The sequence below is a fragment of the Dendrobates tinctorius genome, unplaced genomic scaffold (genome assembly GCF_039654945.1).
Source record: "Dendrobates tinctorius isolate UK_male_01 unplaced genomic scaffold, ASM3965494v1 ptg000099l, whole genome shotgun sequence".
NCBI classification, from domain to species: domain Eukaryota; kingdom Metazoa; phylum Chordata; class Amphibia; order Anura; family Dendrobatidae; genus Dendrobates; species Dendrobates tinctorius.
The window spans coordinates 10,615,001-10,639,479 of NW_027361767.1; the positions used below are offsets into that span (position 1 = coordinate 10,615,001).

Below are 24,479 nucleotides of genomic sequence, written 5' to 3' on the forward strand. Positions count from 1 at the left end.
TTGCATAATGGGGAAACAGTGTGTGCATATCAAGCCCCGCCCCTCATTATGATGTCATAATGGTTGACTATGGGATGGAGGATGTGTGCTGGGTATATGGGCACGGGCCTATGGAATGGAGGATGTGTGATGGGTATATGGGCACTCGACTATGGGAAGGAGGATGTGTGATGGGTATATGGGCACGGGACTATGGGATGGAGGATATGTATGATGGGTATATGGGCACGGGACTATGGGATGGAGGATGTGTGATGGGTATATGGGCATGGGACTATGGGATGGAGGATGTGTGATGGGTATATGGGCATGGGACTATGGGATGGAGGATGTGTGATGGGTATATGGGCATGGGACTATGGGATGGAGGATGTGTGATGGGTATATGGGCATGGGACTATGGGATGGAGGATATGTGATGGGTATATGGGCATGGGACTATGGGATGGAGGATGTGTGATGGGTATATGGGCATGGGACTATGGGATGGAGGATGTGTGATGGGTATATGGGCACTCGACTATGGGATGGAGGATATGTGATGGGTATATGGGCATGGGACTATGGGATGGAGGATGTGTGATGGGTATATGGGCATGGGACTATGGGATGGAGGATGTGTGATGGGTATATGGGCATGGGACTATGGGATGGAGGATGTGTGATGGGTATATGGGCATGGGACTATGGGATGGAGGATGTGTGATGGGTATATGGGCATGGGACTATGGGATGGAGGATGTGTGATGGGTATATGGGCATGGGACTATGGGAAGGAGGATGTATGATGGGTATATGGGCACGGGACTATGGGATGGAGAATATGTATGATGGGTATATGGGCACGGGACTATGGGATGGAGGATGTGTGATGGGTATATGGGCACGGGACTATGGGATGGAGGATGTGTGATGGGTATATGGGCACGGGACTATGGGATGGAGGATGTGTGATGGGTATATGGGCATGGGACTATGGGATGGAGGATGTGTGATGGGTATATGGGCATGGGACTATGGGATGGAGGATGTGTGATGGGTATATGGGCATGGGACTATGGGATGGAGGATGTGTGATGGGTATATGGGCATGGGACTATGGGATGGAGGATGTGTGATGGGTATATGGGCATGGGACTATGGGATGGAGGATGTGTGATGGGTATATGGGCATGGGACTATGGGATGGAGGATGTGTGATGGGTATATGGGCATGGGACTATGGGATGGAGGATGTGTGATGGGTATATGGGCATGGGACTATGGGATGGAGGATGTGTGATGGGTATATGGGCATGGGACTATGGGAAGGAGGATGTATGATGGGTATATGGGCACGGGACTATGGGATGGAGAATATGTATGATGGGTATATGGGCACGGGACTATGGGATGGAGGATGTGTGATGGGTATATGGGCACGGGACTATGGGATGGAGGATATGTATGATGGGTATATGGGCACGGGACTATGGGATGGAGGATGTATGATGGGTATATGGGCACTCGACTATGGGATGGTGAATATGTATGATGGGTATATGGGCAGGGGACTATGGGATGGAGGATGTGTGATGGGTATATGGGCACTGGACTATGGGATGGTGGATATGTATGATGGGTATATGGGCACGGGACTCTGGGATGGAGGATAATTATAATTTGCTATAACCAACCGCAGTTAGTTACTATGCCCAGGCAGCGTCGGGCTCTTCAGCTAGTAAAAAATAAAAATTGTTCCAGGAGAAAAAAAAAAGAAAAATGCTTCCAAAACTTCCTTAGGAAACGAAAAAAAAAATAGCGTCTCCTGAAGGGTTTTGGATTTGCTTGAACTGGGTGATTTGTTCCAAGGCTATGTTCACACCAAGTCTCGTCCTGTTGGACCCCAACGATAAGATGTGATCTGCCCGAATCCTGACAGTACATGTTCAATTTTCCTGCAGCGCCACCACTGGAGCACTGGAGTATTACATAGAGCCCTTACAAAGCAATAGGCTTTCCGTGTAATCACCTATCCTATGGATATAGATTTCCATAAGAGCGCCTACAGATAATACCCACCCCTGAGTGCGAGCGAGCCACACGTCTGCGATAACACACAGGCCATACCGGCACATTTGTGCCTCCATCGCCCATCGCTCGTGGGTCTGCCTCTATGCTGCATGCGATTTCATTACAGGCCTGACTGACATCTAGATCCTTCGTGTATAGCTGTGAACATCCATGTAGACGCTTAGTTATAGCTACACTACGTCTCCATGACAACGCTGCACCTGACAGGAATCAGTAGTGCAGCCTCAGGCTTCGGGCCTATAACTTCCAGTGATTAGATCTCAGCATAGAAGGAATATGTACATACACCCGGCCATTTATACTACTATTTTTCTGGTAGATCTCCCTCCACAGATTTGATTAGTTGTCGCCACTGTTAGGAGTTAGACCACATGGCATGGAAACATATTGGGGTCTGTGCTAACCCACTTTTTTCACCTTTCAGACCATTACGTATGCATATACCACAGATTTTTCTGGAAAGCGACCTGTAACAGGTACATCTAGGCCATAATCTGTGGGAGAACCTGGCAGCAAATGTTCACTTTCCCTGCAGCACCTCCAGAGGAGAAATGAAGAAATACACCGTACTTATTGATAGCGATGGGTCGATCCTGTAATGCATATGTTGGGTCCTCCAGAAGGGAAGACACTCTTTGAGGCAACTTTGACTAACAACACTCCTATATACAGTAGATAACACTCCTATATACAGTAGATAACACAGGATTCCAATAGGTGATATCACAGCTCACCTCCTCCTCCTGTACACTGACTGATAACACCTCTATATACAGTAAATAACACAGGATCCACCATTCACAATAGAAGATGTCACAGCTCACCTCCTCCTCCTGTACACTGACTGATAACACCTCTATAAACAGTAGATAACACAAGATCCATCATTTCCAATAGGTGATGTCACAGCTCACCTCCTCCTCCTGTACAATAACGATAACACCTCAATATAGAGTAGATACACAGGATCCACCATTTACAACAGGTGATGTCACAGCTCACCTCCTCCTCCTGTACAATGACTGATAACACATCTATATACAGTAAATAACACGGGATCCCCCATTCACAATAGGTGAGGTCACAGCTCATCTACTCCTCCTGTATAATGACTGATAATACCTCTATATACAGCAGATAACACAAGATCCACAATTCACTATAGGTGATGTCACAGCTTACCTCCTCCTGTAATGACTGATAACACCTCTGCATACAGTAGATACACAGGATCCACCATTCCCAATAGGTGATGTCACAGCTCACCTCCTCCTGTACAATGACTGATAACACCTCTATATACAGTAGATACCCAGGCTCACCATTCACTACAGGTGATGTCACAGCTCTCCTCCTCCTCCTCCTCTACAATGACTGATAATGCCTCTATATACAGTAGATAACACAGGATCCACCATTCCCAATAGGTGATGTCACAGCTCACCTCCTCCTCCTGTACAATGACGGATAACACCTCTATATACAGTAGATACACGGGATCCACCATTCCCAATAGGTGATGTTACAGCTCACCTCCTCCTCCTCCTGTACATGACTGATAACACCTCTATATACAGTAGATACACGGAATCCACCATTCCCAATAGGTGATGTCACAGCTCACCTCCTCCTCCTGCTGTACAATGACTGATATCACCTTTATGTACCGTAGATACACACATTACTGGACACACCGTGACTGATGTAGCAGAGCTGTATCTGTCCTTGTATAATATTTTTAATGTAGCAAACAACACAATGATTACATGGAAAACCAGAGAGAACGCAGACGATGACAAACTCGGCTCTGCTACGCAGGAGTGCGGTGCTGAACATGTGGTGGAACAGAACAATGCGGCATCTGGTGAGTGTGAACAGGCGCCTGCCGGGCCATTACTATACAGGCAGGGTGTACTCCTCGTCAGAGGGAAGGTGAAGGACAACTTGGGGTCACACAGGCATTGGAAAGCATGGAGCAGCGCATTGTGATATTCCACAATGTTATCACAGCCGACTGCAGATGGCTTCAAGTTTGCAGCAATGAAGGAGTTAATCAGACTATAAAAAAAAGTCCAAAATGTGCTGCAGGGAAGGACAAAGCCTGGGAGCTTCCTACAAGACACATGGACTGTACAACAGCACCATCAGGTGGACATATTGCAGACTGCACTGACTGGCCTCAGAGAGATTCATCTCTGCACTACACAAGTCCAATGCTTCCATTTATTCACATTATAGGGGGTCTATGTGCAGCCAAAGCCCCCGACAGTGAGGGCGTCTATGGCCACTGATTCTCTTATACCACAAGTGCAGCAGACGCCAACACAGAAATGCTTAAGATTCACCAGAAAATCTCAATCTAGTCACCACATGGTTTATATATGTCCACCAGCAGCTTCCTCCTATAGGAGGGGTGGTGTGTATACAGATGTATACGGCTCCTGTATGTAGTATATACTCCCATATAACCATCGCCATATACTGACCTCACCACCGCAGCTCCATCCTATCTGTCCCATTCTCAAAGCCCCTCATATACCGAACAGCCCATACAGTATACACCGAACCCATGTCAGATATATTGCAGCCCTGCCCCATACACCGAGCCTTACCCTCCATATACTGCCCCTATGTCACATATATAAGTCCTGCCCCATACACCGAGCCTTACCCTCCATATACTGCCCCTATGTCACATATATAAGTCCTGCCCCATACACCGAGCCTTACCCTCCATATACTGCCCCTATGTCACATATATAAGTCCTGCCCCATACACCGAGCCTTACCCTCCATATACTGCCCCTATGTCACATATATAAGTCCTGCCCCATACACAGAGCCTTACCCTCCATATACTGCCCCTATGTCACATATATAAGTCCTGCCCCATACACCGAGCCTTACCCTCCATATACTGCCCCTATGTCACATATATAAGTCCTGCCCCATACACCGAGCCTTACCCTCCATATACTGCCCCTATGTCACATATATAAGTCCTGCCCCATACACCGAGCCTTACCCTCCATATACTGCCCCTATGTCACATATATAAGTCCTGCCCCATACACCGAGCCTTACCCTCCATATACTGCCCCTATGTCACATATATAAGTCCTGCCCCATACACAGAGCCTTACCCTCCATATACTGCCCCTATGTCACATATATAAGTCCTGCCCCATACACAGAGCCTTACCCTCCATATACTGCCCCTATGTCACATATATAAGTCCTGCCCCATACACAGAGCCTTACCCTCCATATACTGCCCCTATGTCACATATATAAGTCCTGCCCCATACACCGAGCCTTACCCTCCATATACTGCCCCTATGTCACATATATAAGTCCTGCCCCATACACCGAGCCTTACCCTCCATATACTGCCCCTATGTCACATATATAAGTCCTGCCCCATACACCGAGCCTTACCCTCCATGTACTGCACCGATGTGACATATATAAGTCCTGCCCCATACACCGAGCCTTACCCTCCATATACTGCCCCTATGTCACATATATAAGTCCTGCCCCATACACCGAGCCTTACCCTCCATATACTGCCCCTATGTCACATATATAAGTCCTGCCCCATACACCGAGCCTTATCCTCCATATACTGCCCCTATGTCACATATATAAGTCCTGCCCCATACACCGAGCCTTACCCTCCATGTACTGCACCGATGTGACATATATAAGTCCTGCCCCATACACCGAGCCTTACCCTCCATATACTGCCCCTATGTCACATATATAAGTCCTGCCCCATACACCGAGCCTTACCCTCCATATACTGCCCCTATGTCACATATATAAGTCCTGCCCCATACACCGAGCCTTATCCTCCATATACTGCCCCTATGTCACATATATAAGTCCTGCCCCATACACAGAGCCTTATCCTCCATATACTGCCCCTATGTCACATATATAAGTCCTGCCCCATACACAGAGCCTTACCCTCCTTATACTGCCCCTATGTCACCTATATAAGTCCTGCCCCATACACCGAGCCTTACCCTCCATATACTGCCCCTATGTCACATATATAAGCCCTGCCCCATACACAGAGCCTTACCCTCCATATACTGCCCCTATGTCACATATATAAGTCCTGCCCCATACACAGAGCCTTACCCTCCATATACTGCCCCTATGTCACATATATAAGTCCTGCCCCATACACAGAGCCTTACCCTCCATATACTGCCCCTATGTCACATATATAAGTCCTGCCCCATACACCGAGCCTTACCCTCCATATACTGCCCCTATGTCACATATATAAGCCCTGCCCCATACACAGAGCCTTACCCTCCATATACTGCCCCTATGTCACATATATAAGTCCTGCCCCATACACAGAGCCTTACCCTCCATATACTGCCCCTATGTCACATATATAAGTCCTGCCCCATACACCGAGCCTTACCCTCCATATACTGCCCCTATGTCACATATATAAGCCCTGCCCCATACACAGAGCCTTACCCTCCATATACTGCCCCTATGTCACATATATAAGTCCTGCCCCATACACAGAGCCTTACCCTCCATATACTGCCCCTATGTCACATATATAAGTCCTGCCCCATACACCGAGCCTTACCCTCCATATACTGCCCCTATGTCACATATATAAGCCCTGCCCCATACACAGAGCCTTACCCTCCATATACTGCCCCTATGTCACATATATAAGTCCTGCCCCATACACCGAGCCTTACCCTCCATATACTGCCCCTATGTCACATATATAAGTCCTGCCCCATACACCGAGCCTTACCCTCCATATACTGCCCCTATGTCACATATATAAGTCCTGCCCCATACACCGAGCCTTACCCTCCATATACTGCCCCTATGTCACATATATAAGTCCTGCCCCATACACCGAGCCTTACCCTCCATATACTGCCCCTATGTCACATATATAAGTCCTGCCCCATACACCGAGCCTTACCCTCCATATACTGCCCCTATGTCACATATATAAGTCCTGCCCCATACACCGAGCCTTACCCTCCTTATACTGCCCCTATGTCACCTATATAAGTCCTGCCCCATACACTGAGCCTTATCCTCCATATACTGCCCCTATGTCACATATATAAGTCCTGCCCCATACACCGAGCCTTATCCTCCATATACTGCCCCTATGTCACATATATAAGCCTTGCCCCTTTACACTAAATCCTTTCCCCGTATATCCAGCCAGCCACTGTTCCTTATACACCGGTGTCTGACATGTTTGTTAATCCTTTGTCACATATAATGGCCAATCCAGAGTTCTCCTCTATATGTGCAGTGCCAGGCCATATTCTGAGCCGGTCTTCCACCCTAGCAAATATCAAGCATCTCACACATACCAAGCCTTATAGCCATTTAATGTTCCTGCCGCTCTGCAAGTCAGAGGGTAAACATCCTCAATACTAGAGATGTCAAATTCAAACGCACAGAAGGCCAAAATGAAAAACTTGAATAACGTCGCAGATCAACCAGTATACAGAATACTGGGCGTCACAGTCATCCATACAGACTAATGGCCCCACAGTCCCTCAAACAGCATCATAATCACCCGACATAGTCCTCCATACAGATTAATGGCCTCACATAGTCCTCCATACGGCATCATCATGGCCCCACATAGTCCTCCATACAGAATAATCGCATCACATAGTCCTCCATACAGAATAATTGCCCCACATAGTCCCCCATACCTAATGGCCTCTCATAGTTCTCCATACAGAATAATGGCCCCACATAGTCCTCCATACAGAATAATCGCATCACATAGTCCTCCATACAGAATAATGGCCCCACATAGTCCTCCATACTTAATGGCCTCTCATAGTTCTCCATACAGAATAATGGCCCCACATAGTCCTCCATACAGAATAATGGCCCCACATAGTCCTCCATACAGAATAATGCCCCCACATAATCCTCCATACAGAATAATGGCCCCACATAGTCCTCCATACCTAATGGCCTCTCATAGTCCTCCATACAGAATAATGGCCCCACATAGTCCTCCATACCTAGTGGCCTCTCATAGTCCTACATACAGTATAATGGCCCCACATAGTCCTCCATACAGTATAATGGCCCCACATAGTCCTCCATACAGAATAATGCCTCCACATCGTCCTCCATACAGAATAATGGCCCCACATAGTCCTCCATACAGAATAATGCCTCCACATAGTCCTCCATACAGAATAATGGCCCCACATAGTCCTCCATACAGAATAATGGCCTCTCATACTCCTCCATACAGTATAATGGCACCCACATAGTCCTCCATACAGAATAATGGCCCCACATAGTCCTCCATACCTAATGGCCTCTCATAGTCCTCCATACAGTATAATGGCCCCACATAGTCCTCCATACAGAATAATGCCCCCACATAGTCCTCCATACAGTATAATGGCCCCACATAGTCCTCCATACAGAATAATGGCCCCACATAATCCTCCATACAGAATAATGGCCCCACATAGTCCTCGATACAGAATAATGGCCCCACATAATCCTCCATACAGAATAATGGCCTCTCATAGTCCTCCATACAGTATAATGGCCCCACATAGTCCTCCAAACAGAATAATGCCCCCACATAGTCCTCCATACAGTATAATGGCCCCACATAGTCCTCCATACAGAATAATGGCCCCACATAATCCTCCATACAGAATAATGGCCCCACATAGTCCTCCATACTGTATAGTAGCCTTACATAGTCCTCATAGTATTTTGGGCCTAATATTCCCTTCTATACAGTATAGTGTGCCCCACAAAGTTCTCCATACAGAACAATGGCCCCACATAGGGGTGGTAGTTCTGGTGTCGCGGGCCAAATATAATCACCCTGAGGGTCAGATTTAGCCCACGGACCAGAGCTTGACATGTAGGCTCTATACGATGCTTCAAGGCTGAGGGGAACAGATTCTCCATTGCTTCCACACAGGTACTATCAGCAGAGTACAGGCGCCATTTACAGCAGCCTGTATCTCGAGAATGGGCAGAAGTCAGCTGTGCCCTATTGCAAAGTATAATGATTATGATCATGTAATAAACATTCCTGTTTCCGGGCCGGAGTGAGGGTGCTTGTGATCCCTGCTCAGAGGTTTAAGTGGAGCCACACACCCTGAAGTGCAAATATACTCATGACACGGGAGGAAGGATTCGTTGCCAACGGGCGTCACCTGATCCAACCAGCTATCATATCAGAGAGCGGCAAACACATCACATTCATAGAAACCCTCACACCAGTCACAGATCGTTGCCCGCTGATGGGTAGTAATGCCCGCCGGCCTTATGTGTACACCCTGGTGCCAAATCTGTGGATTCACCACTCAGATTGATGAAATAACATCTGTTGCAGAGTTTACATTGAGGCACTGGTAATTCAAGTCGGACCACTGGGCGGCACATTGTCACATTAAAAGGGGGAGGTGGATGGGTCTCTGGGTGGCACACTCTCATAATTTCTCTATGGGTGGCAAGCTGTCACGGGTTCTGTATGGATGACAAGCTATCAAAGGTGCTCAATGGGTAGCATGCTACTACGGGTTCTCCTTGGGTGCCACGCTGTCACAGGTTCTCTATGTGTGGCATGCTATCACGGAGCCTCTATGGGTAGCACGCTATCACGGAGCTTCTATGGGTAGCACGCTATCACGGGGCCTCTATGGGTAGCACGCCATCACGGGGCCTCTATGGGTAGCACTATCACGGGGCCTCTATGGGTAGCACGCTATCACGGGGCCTCTATGGGTAGCACGCCATCACGGGGCTTCTATGGGTAGCACGCCATCACGGGGCCTCTGTGGGTAGCACGCTACCATGGGTTCTCATTGGGTGCCACGCTATTACTGGTTGTCTGTGGGTGGCACGCTATCACGGGTTGTCTGTGGGTGGCACGCTATCACGGGTTGTCTATGGTTGTGTGGCGCCCCTGAGGGTTCAGTCGCCACAGAGGTACTGCACCTCCTCCTGAGGTGTGGTACCCCACTATCCAGGTAAGGTGGGGACACCTGACCACACTCCAACACCTGCACCCCACACCACAGAGTAGTATAGCAAAGCACCTTCGGCGGCTCCCTGCTTGGAGTGTAGCATAGCACCCCTTGGTGGCTCCCTGCTTGGAACACGAAACGTGCTGGGAGGTGGGTGGAGTTTAGTTCACATAAAAGAGTGGGAAGAGTTGAGTCAGTCAGTCTTTCATTCAGTCAGTGAGTGAGGATGTAGAAGGACAGAGTGCGAGAAAGAGAAGATCCCCGGGAGAGGGATGGAAGAAGGAAGTGCTGCAGCAGGCCACAGTGATCTGGGTCTGCTGGCACAGGAAAGAGATAGAGAAAGGAAGCTTGGTTCTCCATTGGAAAGAAGGATTAGTACAGAACGTAAGGAGAATAGGAGGACTAAGGATTGGAAGAGAGAACCCTTCCCAAGTTCTAAGCGCAAGGCCGGGGTCCGGTCCCCGAGGTTGTATGGATACTAATGGTCCTGCAGCAGACACCGGAGGAATAGAAGTAGTGACCACTTTATTCCCACACAAGACTTGGGGGCACAACAGCAATGATAGTGAGCCGGAACCAGGTAGTAAGGAGTCCCCGAAGCAGGCTACAGCTGTCTGCTGTACAAGTAGAGTTCATAGGAACATCTGACAGGAGGAACTCCAGTGTAACTCAGTGCTGTGAGTACTTCACTCAAAGGCGCATATCTTGGCTGAGTGTTGGAAGGTAGTACTTCATCTTGCCTGGAAGCTGGCTGAGCTCCTGACCTGGAGGACACAGCACTGAGGCGGGCACCTGTGTGCACAGCAGACTGAGTAAAGCTTTGGAACTACATGCCCTGGTGTCCTCCACTTATTCCTACGCCAACCCACTCAGCACTGCTACATCCCTTGCGCCCGACACTACACCATCTAAGTGTCACTTCACCTACTCTGCCCTGGGACTACAGCCCTGCCTGTGGAGGGCTATAACATCATTGCTGCTCTACACCATCTGTCCCAGAGGATCGGTCTGCAGCGTCGGCTTAACATTTGCCGAACACCACAGGTGGCGTCACGAATCATCTACTCAAACTTTATTCCATCACTTCACTCCCTTACATGGAGGCCCAGGGCCACGGAACGGGTCACCGCTACTGTGACACTTCCCAGTGAAATACCTGCCCGGTACCGAGTACCCCACTGCCCTGGCGGGCGATCCATTTTGGCGTCATGAACAGGATGACGAAGCCCGGTGCCGCAAACTGTCCTGGGCCTCCCCTGTCTGAACTTCTATGCGACAGCAACATGGCCCACCCTCCAAGGGGTTCATATACTGGCTTGGTATGGAGGAGTAGGAAGACGCCACCCCCAGAAGGAGGAGCGGGAGCCGGTGGCGGGAAAAAAGGCCAGACAGGAAGAGAAAGGAGAAAACGCCATGATAGAAGGAGCACGGAGGCCAGGAGAAAATGGCGGGGAGAAGCAACCCTCCCCCAGGCAACACCCGTGGAGCATACGGCCGCTGCGACACCCTTTGCAGCGCCCACCACCACCTCCAGGCCGCTGCTGTCACTGGATGCGGCCTGCCAGAAGAAGGTACATGAGGGTTCCGGAGGCTGTGGGACAGGAGCTGAGTCCCAGCCCGGATCTGGCGCGGCCGTGCAGGCTTTTACCGGCATGCCCCCGTCCTGTGCCGACACGGATGCAGCTACCAGCCGTTCATCAACCCACTCTAGGGGTTGCAGCTGCCATCATTTGCCACCCGGTACCTAAGCAAGAGTCAGAACATCACCGGGAGACACCAGGTATGGTCGCCGCCCCTGCCATGATCCTGGTACTAGGAGCCGTGCTTGTGGACAGAAATGGTCCGGTGATTACCAGGACCACGAGTGGTGGCACTCAAATTACATCCAGCCCGCAACAACCGGCCATAGCACCGTCAACTGTGGTACCACTGGAGATCGCAGAGCAGCACCTATCAGTACCGGCTACAGCCCTTGCTGACTTGTTGGCAGCAGTACCCTCTGAAGTGAAAGAACAACATCCCTTGGTACCAGCTGTGACTCCTGCAGAATCACAGGCAACTGAGATACCATTAGTGGCAGTTGATGTGTTGCCCGCACAGGCTGCAGTTACTTCCGCTGCCATCCCATTAACACCAGCAGATGACAACCTCACTCCAGGAGAGAAGGAGTACCTGTAATTTGTAGACTGCCAGCCACAGGATGAAGACACCCAGAGCATCTCCCCTGGAAGCAGCCCAAGCAACCAGCTTCCAGAACCCCAGGAGGGGACTACTAGCCATAATGTTTACCTGAACTAACAAACCCAGGAGGGTATTTGCACCGTTGTGCTTTAAAGTTATTTTTGTTTATGCATCATGTTTTTTCCCAGTTTTTTTTATTGCCCAGTTGCATTGGCAGCATTTTTCTTATTGAACTGTGGAGATCATGGACACTGAATGATCCAGAACTTTAATGTATATACTTGCACCTCTTTAGGTGCCCTCTCTTGGTTTTACATAGCCCCTTTTATGGATAAGAACTAGCTCATCGTGGAGCATGGCTCCTACCAAAAGGACACTGCAAGAGATCCTGGCTGGGAGCGGTGTCCAGCACTTACAAGAATTATTGAAGTTTTGATGTGAAGTATTTTATAATGTGCCTTATGACAGTATTAATAGAGAATAGCTTTTATAAAGAATCTAGTTCATAGGAATGTTTTAATAAAGAGATGTGAATAAAGATGAAGATTTGAAAAATGCAGGTGGTGAACCAGGCATCAACGGTTGTCACTTAAGGTTAATAAAGGAAAATAGTAAATGTGAAAGAAAAGAGAAAGTGAAGAAGTGTGTTAATGATGTTACTTGAAGTGATAGTGAGTTATTGCTAAAAGCACTTTTGAATTAGGTACTATAGTAAAGTATAGATATTTAGTAAAAATTGTTTTGCAACGTTCAAGAATGAGTGCCTCTCATATTGAGATTAGATAAGAACTGTTTATTAGCATTACAAAAATTTTGTATGTTCCTGTATTTGTCAACTTCTGTTTTCTTGCAGCCCGCAGACGTGTGTTTAACGGGGGGTATGTGGCGCCCCTGAGGGTTCAGTGTGTTTACTATCCAGGTAAGGTGGAGACACCTGACCACACTCCAACACCTGCACTCCACACCACAAAGTAGTGTAGCAAAGCACCTTCGGCGGCTCCCTGCTTGGAGTGTAGCATAGCACCCCTTGGTGGCTCCCTGTTTGGAACATGAAACGTGCTGGGAGGTGGGTGGAGTTTAGTTCACATAAAAGAGCGGGAAGAGTTGAGTCAGTCAGTCTTTCATTCAGTCAGTGAGGGAGGATGTAGAAGGACAGAGTGTGAGACAGAGAAGATCCCCGGGAGAGGGATGGAAGAAGGAAGTGCTGCAGCAGGCCACAGTGATCTGGGTCTGCTGGCACAGGAAAGAGACAGAGAAAGGAAGCTTGATTCTCCATTGGGAAGAAGGATTCGCACGGAACATAAGGAGAATAGGAGGACTAAGGGTTGGAAGAGAGAACCCTTCCCAAGTTCTAAGCGCAAGGCCGGGGTCCGGTCCCCGAGGTTGTATGGATACTAATGGTCCTGCAGCAGACACCGGAGGAATAGAAGTAGTGACCACTTTATTCCCACACAAGACTTGGGCGCACAACAGCAACGATAGTGAGCCGGAACCAGGTAGTAAGGAGTCCCCGAAGCAGGCTACAGCTGTCTGCCGTACAAGTGGAGTTCATAGGAACATCTGACAGGAGGAACTCCAGTGTAACTCAGTACTGTGAGTACTTCACTCAAAGGCGCTATAAGAGGAGATGTTCAGAAAAGGCACATATGTTGGCGGAGTGTTGGAACGGAGTACTTCATCTTGTCTGGAAGTTGGCTGAGCTCCTGACCTGGAGGACACTGCACTGAGGCGGGCACCTGTGTGCACAGCAGACTGTGAGTAAAGCTTTGGAACTACATGCCCTGGTGTCCTCCACTTATTCCTGCGCCAACCGACTCAGCACTGCTACATCCCTTGCGCCTGACACTACACCATCTAAGTGTCACTTCACCCACACTGCCCTGGGACTACAGCCCTGCCTGTGGAGGGCTATAACATCATTGCTGCACCGCACCATCTGTCCCAGAGGATCGGTCTGCAGCTTTGGCTTAACATTTGCCGAACACGACAGGTGGCGTCACGAATCATCTATTCATAAATTTTATTCCATCACTTCACTCCCTTACATGGACGCCCAGGGCCACGGACCGGGTCATCACTACTGTGACACTTTCCAGTGAAATACCTGCCCGGTACAGAGTACCCCACTGCCCTGGCGGGCGATCCAGGTGCCACGCTGTCACAGGTTGTCTATGGGTGGCACACTGACACGGGTTGTCTATGGGTGGCACGCTATCACGGGTTGTCTATGGATGGCACGTTATCACAGATTCTCTATGAGTGGAACGCTATTGTGCTTGCTCTACTGATGGCACGCTGTCATGAGGGCTCCATGGGAGTGCTGCAAAAATGGCAAGCTATCACAGGAGGCCCTGCAAGGGTGGGACCATGACACGGGGGCCCTGTGGGGGAGGCACGCTGTCATAGGAGCCCTGCGTAGGTGGTACTCCATTATGGAGCACAGTAGCTGGCAGTTATTGGGACAGGGATGACAGTGATATAGTTCCATATGTATTAAATCTAGAAGAACCTGTGGCTTCGGGCAGCACGGGCCGACCACCTCCCGGCTGATGACATGGAAGACTGATTCCACTCTCCCCATTGAGAACACATGATCGAGCTTCTCATGGACTTGGCCGTCAGGTATGTAAGGTGCCCGGGTTCGGTAATTCTTCCATGTCGCTCTGATCGCTGTCCGGGGTCTGGCGGTGACGGGATGAGAGGAACCTACCTTGCCTCCTGGGGTCACAGCGCATTATAAAAGTGGGGTGCAGAAAGCCAAGGACTTACCTACAAGACAAAATCAGAGACAGCAGTGACTCGCACCGGCCACCAGTCAGGAGGAAGTGCGAGAACGTCACATGCAGAAGAACAGCGAGATAAGATGCTATCGGCTCCATCTGTGCGGAGATAAGCGTCACAGGGCACCGATAAAGCAAACGTGCTGCGCAACCAAAAGATCAGCAACTTTCTGAAATATCACACTGCTTGCTGTCACTGAAAGTGACGGATACAAAACAATTAATACATGGGGCTAAAAACCTGTGAATGCCTGACACTCCTCACAGCTGAGGGTTTGCTACAATGATCACCGGTGTAATCACACACGCGGCACCTCAGCTGTACCCTATGAGAGCGACTGTAAGGGGTCACTGACAGCCACCATCAGAGGCAGTCCGCAGAGCTGAATCGGCACTCAGGACCGGTGTGGGCCCGACAACGAAGGGGCCACCATGCCTATTCAAAGAATACAACAAGAACGAATGTTGCACTGTACATCCGTCACCGTCTGTATGTAAAGAAAATGGTGACACTGACAGCAAGCAGAGATCTAGAAGATGGCGAAGACTGAATCGCAACCATTGGGTGACATGGACTCTGCAAGCAAGGTCCTGGTCTGTGTCCGCCGGGAAACAGAGGAAGGGGAAGCAAGGACGGAGAGTCAATCCTCCACTCAGCCGAACCAACTTACTGCTAAAACACGACCCGAGAAGACCACCGGCCAGACGAGACCCCTCCCCTGCATTGTGACCCGACGCGGCCTGCTACACATTGCATATAGCAGCAGAGGACGACCCCTCCAACTCAGAGAGGGTCTAGGACCACAATGACATCCAGAGGACAGAGGGGTCTGCTATCGGCACAGTGTGGCCTCCTCTGAAGGGGGGTACGGCTGCCAATGTTTTATGGGGTCACTATGGCTTCTGCATTTTATTGCTGGCACACACGGCTGCATTTATTGGTGGCTATCACTTGATATTGGGGACTTATTGTGGGTGCTGCACCCGTCACTCCTAATTTGTGGACACCGTGGCAGTCGCCTTATTTGTGGCACTGTCACTTTTCAATGGGGCATTGCGGCGGTCACTTCTTATTTCATTTTGGTTTCGTCTCACCGATCTGGCATCCAGAAGAATGTCCGGTGGGCAGGAACACGGCAAGGAAGGGTCGGCCATGCAGAATACCCCCGATTCTCGACAATTTTTAAAAATGTGTGAACTGTGATTTGAGCAGCACGTAGCCCAGCAGTGCACAACGTGATAGACCCGGAGACAGTGGTGATGGTACAATACGCTACACACTTATTTCGGGTGGCACGTATTCACATTAGAATTTGTATGAAGACACAGGTCCATGATCTCCACCATGATTTAGCAATGACACCCCTGTGGTTAGAACAGACGTCACAGGGAGCGCTGCGATTAGCGACTCCAGATAAGAGGACAGCGCTCCTCAGAAGATTTATCAGATTTCTTCAGGATGTGAAGACCGGGCGGCCGGAGGTGAATGCTGCAAAATGTAACGGCGTCGTTCATAGTCACCCACCACACGCTAACGTGTCGGATGCACTACATGCACAACCACAGCACCAAAACCTCGGCTTCGTCCCCCGTCAGTTTCAGGAGGCCAGTATTAGACTTTAGTATAGGAGAAGAAGAGCTAACAGTCACACCCAAACCCACAAAGTCCCCTCAGAATGATCGCGATCAGAGTCATCTGTGATCCCAGGGGTAAAAACAAACCGAGATGGAGCTGTACGAGGGGATGAGCCCGGGGAAGAGAACTGAATGTAGAAATGCTTAAAAAAAAACCCCAAAACTTATGGAACCTTCTATTATACTTTGTTTTAATTTCTCATTACATTCAAGACCTTTGCTTGCCGTCCGTGAATAGAATTATTTTTTCTATAGTTCACATCTAAAAAAAAAAAAAAGACATCCTCCGTCACAGACCCGTTCAAAAATTCCTGGAAAAAAAAACAGTGCACCATTTTGCATTAACGTTACCAGGAAGCACTGGCTTCTGGCATGTAAGGGATCTGGCATTCCCATTATCCAACCTTTGTGGACTTTTTTTTTGTTGTTTGTTTTTTTTTACATAAATGCATGTAATTTTGGCAAAAAGAAAATCATTCTTAAAATTGGGCTTCATTCGTCTATTGGTGGCTGAAAAATGAGTTAACTGAGAATCCATCAGTGAGCTTTCTTTCCAGGTCCAATGGGAGATTGTCTAACTCTTAGCTGACTATCTTTTTAGCTCCTCTCTGCTGCTTTATGACCACAGACCACCTCAAAGTTGAATGTGTCAGTGAAACAAAAAGCCTGGAAAAGCAAAAACGGTGCAAAGGTGGCAAATTGCAATAAATGAGCCTTAGTCCCCAATATTTGCAATTAGGAAAAAGAAAAAAAAAAAAATGTAATTCCCTTGTTCTGCTGCCAAGACACCAGCATACTAATGGAGGCATTTAAAGGGGCCATACACGGCGCACTCACACAGTCATCCTTGACAGGTCTGTGATATTACATAGATACAGCACCACTGCACAGCAGTGAACAGCAAACTAATGGCTTAATGTTACCAGCGTGGAAGACGCGATGCGCATTATTTCACACGTGGGAAGCAGTTTACAATAACAGCTGAAGAGCTTGCACTTCAACCGAGGAGTGAAGCACATAGCCCTACAGCTGGTAACAACATCCATGGTGCGTGCGTGTGTGAATGCATAGGTATGAGTGGGAGGATAATATATACTATTACAGCAACACATCATCTGCGGAGGTAATATCCCTGTATAATACCTGACGAGATCAGTCCCCAACACTTCACCCAAGAATCCATCCCCTGCAGAAATCAAAGTGCTGCAAGGAAACAACAGGGGAACCTGCTGCCCTGCAGAGCTCACAATCCTCAGCACTAAGCAGCGTAATACACAGGGAAGACAGATACAGTCCCAGGAAAACATGGGACAGATGCTGAATGCAGCTCATGAACAGAAAGTCCAGAAAATAGTCAAGGGGCCTTCCAAATCCTCCACTACAGGGGAATATCTACAGGGGCTTCTCACAAAACTAGAATATCATTCAAAAGTCAATTTATTTCAGTTCTTCAATACAAAAAGTGAATCTCCTATATTCTATAGAGTCATTACACACAGAGTGATCTATGTCACGTGTTTATTTCTGGTAATGTTGATGATTATGGCTTACAGCCAATGAAAACCCAAAAGTCATTATCTCAATAAATTAGAATACTTTATAACACCAGCTTGAAAAATTATTTTAAAATCCCAAATGTTGGCCTACTGAAATGTATATTCAGTAAATGCGCTCAATACTTGGTCGGGGCTCCTTTTGCATCAATTACTGCATCAATGCGGTGCGGCATGGAGGCGATCAGCCTGTGGTACTGCTGAGGTGTTATGGAAGCCCAGGTTGCTTTGATAGCAGCCTTCAGCTCGTCTGCATTGTTGGGTCTGGTGTCTCTCATCTTCCTCTTGACAATACTCTATAGATTCTCTATGGGGATAAGATCAGGCGAGTTTGCTGCTAATCAAGCACAGTGATACTGTTGTTTTTACACCAGGTATTGGTACATTTGGCAGTGTGGACCGGGGCCAAGTCCTGCTGGAGAATGACATTTCCATCTCCAATAAGCTTGACGGCAGAGGGAAGCATGAAGTGCTCTAAAATTTCCTGGTAGACGGCTGCACTGACTTTGGTCTTGATAAAACCGAGTGGACCTACACCAGCAGATGACATGGCTCCCCAAACCATCACTGATTGTGGAGACTTCACACTAGACCTCCAGCAGCTTGGATTGTGGCCTCTCCACTCTTCCTCCAGACTCTGGGACAGTGACTTCCTGCCACTCAACTTTCTATTAATATGCTTGGATACAGCACTCTGTGAACAGCCGGCTTCTTTAGCAATGACCTTTTGTGGCTTCCCCTCCATGTGGAGTGTGACTGACTGCCTTCTGGACATCTGTCAGGTCAGCAGTCTTCCCCATGATTGTGGAGCTACTGAAACAGACTAAGGGACCTTTATAAACGCTTAGGAAGACTGTGCAGGTGTTTTTGTTAATTATTCTAATTTACTGACAAAGACTTTTGGGTTTTCATTGGCTGTAAGCCATAATCATCAATATTAACAGAAATAAACATGTGAAATAGATCACTCTGTGTGTAATGACTCTATATGAGATTCACATTTTGGATTGAAGAACTGAAATTAAATTTGATGATATTCTAATTTTGTGATAAGTGCCTGTATGTACTCCAGCAAGAACTATTCCACCATTTAACCATATATGGATCTGTACTTATCTTGGGCGGAGTGCAAAAATATAATAACGTAGCAGGAGAGGATATATGGAGTATTAGGGGGAGATATAGGGAGGATATATGGAGTAATAGGAGGAGATATAGGGAGGATATATGGGGTAATAGGAGGAGATATAGGGGGATATATGGAGTAATAGGAGGAGATATAGGGAGGATATATGGGGTAATAGAAGGAGATATAGGGAGGATATATGGGGTAATAGGGGGAGATAAAGGGAGGATATATGGGGTAATAGGGGGAGATAAAGGGAGGATATATGGAGTAATAGGAGGAGATATAGGGAGGATATATGGAGTAATAGGAGATATAGGGAGGATATATGGAGTAATAGGAGGAGATATAGGGAGGATATATGGGGTAATAGAAGGAGATATAGGGAGGATATATGGAGTAATAGGAGATATAGGGAGGATATATGGAGTAATAGGAGGAGATATAGGGAGGATATATGGAGTAATAGGAGATATAGGGAGGATATATGGAGTAATAGGAGGAGATATAGGGAGGATATATGGAGTAATAGGAGGAGATATAGGGAGGATATATGGAGTAATAGGAGGAGATATAGGGAGGATATATGGGGTAATAGGGGGAGATAAAGGGAGGATATATGGAGTAATAGGAGGAGATATAGGGAGGATATATGGAGTAATAGGAGATATAGGGAGGATATATGGAGTAATAGGAGGAGATATAGGGAGGATATATGGGGTAATAGAAGGAGATATAGGGAGGATATATGGGGTAATAGGGGGAGATAAAGGGAGGATATATGGAGTAATAGGAGGAGATATAGGGAGGATATATGGAGTAATAGGAGATATAGGGAGGATATATGGAGTAATAGGAGGAGATATAGGGAGGATATATGGAGTAATAGGAGGAGATATAGGGAGGATATATGGAGTAATAGGAGGAGATATAGGGAGGATATATGGGGTAATAGGGGGAGATAAAGGGAGTAATAGGAGGAGATATAGGGAGGATATATGGAGTAATAGGAGGAGATATAGGGAGGATATATGGAGTAATAGGAGGAGATATAGGGAGGATATATGGAGTAATAGGGGGAGATATAGGGAGGATATATGGAGTAATAGGAGGAGATATAGGGAGGATATATGGAGTAATAGGAGGAGATATAGGGAGGATATATGGAGTAATAGGAGGAGATATAGGGAGGATATATGGAGTAATAGGGGGGAGATATAGGGAGGATATATGGAGTAATAGGAGGAGATATAGGGAGGATATATGGAGTAATAGGAGGAGATATAGGGAGGATATATGGAGTAATAGGGGGGAGATATAGGGAGGATATATGGAGTAATAGGGGGGAGATATAGGGAGGATATAAGGAGTAATAGGGGGAGATATAGGGAGGATAAATGGAGTAATACGGGGAGATATAGGCAGGATATATGGAGTAATAGGGGGAGATATAGGGAGGATATATGGGGTAATAGGAGGAGATACGGGGAGGATATATGGGGTAATAGGAGGAGATATAGGGAGGATATATGGAGTAATAGGAGGAGATATAGGGAGGATAAATGGAGTAATAGGGGGAGATATAGGGAGGATAAATGGAGTAATAGGGGGAGATATAGGGAGGATAAATGGAGTAATAGGAGGAGATATAGGGAGGATATATGGAGTAATAGGAGGAGATATAGGGAGGATAAATGGAGTAATAGGAGGAGATATAGGGAGGATAAATGGAGTAATAGGAGGAGATATAGGGAGGATAAATGGAGTAATAGGAGGAGATATAGGGAGGATATATGGAGTAATAGGAGGAGATATAGGGAGGATATATGGAGTAATAGGAGGAGATATAGGGAGGATATATGGAGTAATAGGAGGAGATATAGGGAGGATATATGGGGTAATAGGAGGAGATATAGGGAGGATATATGGAGTAATAGGAGGAGATATAGGGAGGATATATGGAGTAATAGGAGGAGATATAGGGAGGATAAATGGAGTAATAGGAGGAGATATAGGGAGGATAAATGGAGTAATAGGAGGAGATATAGGGAGGATATATGGAGTAATAGGAGGAGATATAGGGAGGATATATGGAGTAATAGGAGGAGATATAGGGAGGATAAATGGAGTAATAGGGGAGATATAGGGAGGATATATGGAGTAATAGGAGGAGATATAGGGAGGATATATGGAGTAATAGGAGGAGATATAGGGAGGATATATGGAGTAATAGGGGGGAGATATAGGGAGGATATAAGGAGTAATAGGGGGAGATATAGGGAGGATAAATGGAGTAATACGGGGAGATATAGGCAGGATATATGGAGTAATAGGGGGAGATATAGGGAGGATATATGGGGTAATAGGAGGAGATACGGGGAGGATATATGGGGTAATAGGAGGAGATATAGGGAGGATATATGGAGTAATAGGAGGAGATATAGGGAGGATATATGGAGTAATAGGAGGAGATATAGGGAGGATAAATGGAGTAATAGGGGGAGATATAGGGAGGATATATGGAGTAATAGGAGGAGATATAGGGAGGATATATGGAGTAATAGGAGGAGATATAGGGAGGATATATGGAGTAATAGGAGGAGATATAGGGAGGATAAATGGAGTAATAGGAGGAGATATAGGGAGGATATATGGAGTAATAGGAGAATATATAGGGAGGATATATGGAGTAATAGGAGAATATATAGGGAGGATATATGGAGTAATAGGGGGGAGATATAGGGAGGATATAAGGAGTAATAGGGGGAGATATAGGGAGGATAAATGGAGTAATACGGGGAGATATAGGGAGGATATATGGGGTAATAGGAGGAGATACGGGGAGGATATATGGGGTAATAGGAGGAGACATAGAAAGGATATATGGAGTAATAGGAGGAGATATAGGGAGGATATATGGAGTAATAGGAGATATAGGGAGGATAAATGGAGTAATAGGAGGAGATATAGGGAGGATATATGGGGTAATAGGAGATATAGGGAGGATATATGGGGTAATAGGAGGAGATATAGGGAGGATATATGGAGTAATAGGAGGAGATATAGGGAGGATATATGGGGTAATAGGAGATATAGGGAGGATATATGGGGTAATAGGAGGAGATATAGGGAGGATATATGGAGTAATAGGGGGAGATATAGGGAGGATATATGGAGTAATAGGGGGAGATATAGGGAGGATATATGGGGTAATAGGAGGAGATATAGGGAGGATATATGGAGTAATAGGAGGAGATATAGGGAGGATATATGGAGTAATAGGGGGAGATATAGGGAGGATATATGGGGTAATAGGAGGAGATATAGGGAGGATATATGGAGTAATAGGAGGAGATATAGGGAGGATATATGGAGTAATAGGAGATATAGGGAGGATAAATGGAGTAATAGGAGGAGATATAGGGAGGATATATGGAGTAATAGGAGATATAGGGAGGATATATGGAGTAATAGGAGATATAGAGAGGATATATGGAGTAATAGGGGGAGATATAGGGAGGATATATGGAGTAATAGGGGGAGATATAGGGAGGATATATGGGGTAATAGGAGGAGATATAGGGAGGATATATGGAGTAATAGGAGATATAGGGAGGATATATGGGGTAATAGGAGGAGATATAGGGAGGATATATGGAGTAATAGGGGGAGATATAGGGAGGATATATGGAGTAATAGGGGGAGATATAGGGAGGATATATGGGGTAATAGGAGGAGATATAGGGAGGATATATGGGGTAATAGGAGGAGATATAGGGAGGATATATGGAGTAATAGGAGGAGATATAGGGAGGATATATGGAGTAATAGGAGATATAGGGAGGATAAATGGAGTAATAGGAGGAGATATAGGGAGGATATATGGAGTCATAGGAGGAGATATAGGGAGGATATATGGAGTAATAGGAGATATAGGGAGGATATATGGGGTAATAGGAGATATAGGGAGGATATATGGGGTAATAGGAGGAGATATAGGGAGGATATATGGAGTAATAGGGGGAGATATAGGGAGGATATATGGAGTAATAGGGGGAGATATAGGGAGGACATATGGAGTAATAGGGGGAGATATAGGGAGGATATATGGGGTAATAGGGGCAGATATAGGGAGGATATATGGAAAAATAGGAGGCGATAAAAGTTTTGTTGGTCAAGTAATATTACTCCATATGACATAACAGAGGTATTTTGAAGTAATGCTGTTTATGTTTCTCACCAAAACTGAAGGCTCCGGTGTTTGCGGAATTCCCGAATACTCCTATTGATTCGCAATTTCTTCAGGTAGGTCGGGGAAGAACAAGGGAAAAATACAGGAGACTGAGGAGATTTTTCTTGGCTCTTCAGTCGCAGAATTGGGGGCTCAGCACTTGCAGGAAGAAACGCATCGTCCTCTTGAGTGCTCATGGGCACTGTTCTCTCCGGGATAGTGGGTAAGATGCCTTTTTTCTGGCCAGAGACCGCCTGCAGCTCAGACTCCCCCATAACAAGGCTGGATTGGCAAGTCTACAGGTGAATGTCTAGCAGTAGACACATGCACCCTGCCTGACAGATACTTCTGCGAATCTGACCAGCAAGACGTCAACCGTTTAGCTAGAGTCTGTAACGAGGCAGAAGTTTTGTGCAGCAGACCCCAATGACTGGTGGAGACCTCCTGTTCTTCTGCAGGTTCAATCCCAGGAGTTGAGGGATTATGGCATCTACTGCTGCTCCCTCACATGAAGTAAATAGCTGAAGAAAATTGCATAGAAGAGTGCGTGATCAGGCGCGAGAGACGTGTTACTCACACCGCTCCCAAGATAAAAATACTCTCCAGCGCTCTACTCCAACCCTTCTGCTCCTCCAGCTCGCTGCCCTTACAAGACTCAACAGGTGAGCTTCGGCTCCTCGCTGGGTACAAGGAGCGCCAGAGCAAAGTGTGACTTCTGTGTAACGAGGGCGCCGCAGAAAGCGACTGCTCGTCAACCCAAGTTCCGTATGTCTGACCCAAGCCGCTTCCGTCTAAGAAAGCAGAAGAAGGGGAGAGAGCGATAAGGAGAGAGGGAGGAGGAAGAAGAGAACGAGAAGAAAATGAGGA

General features: G+C 47.1%; 1 protein-coding gene across 2 annotated transcripts in view; it reads right to left on the bottom strand.

Moving 5' to 3' along the window:
• Nucleotides 1–24,479, bottom strand: part of PDE4A (phosphodiesterase 4A) — a 369,944-nt gene that overhangs the window by 119,169 nt on the left and 226,296 nt on the right. The window contains exon 1 of one of the 2 annotated variants that reach the window (XM_073587577.1): nt 23,622–24,018. The exons of the other annotated variant lie outside the window; for it this stretch is intronic. Coding sequence (XP_073443678.1) covers nt 23,622–23,887 — 266 coding nt within the window. The 5' untranslated portion in view covers nt 23,888–24,018. Of the gene's footprint in view, nt 1–23,621; nt 24,019–24,479 lie in introns of those variants that run through there. 2 annotated transcript variants of the gene reach the window in all.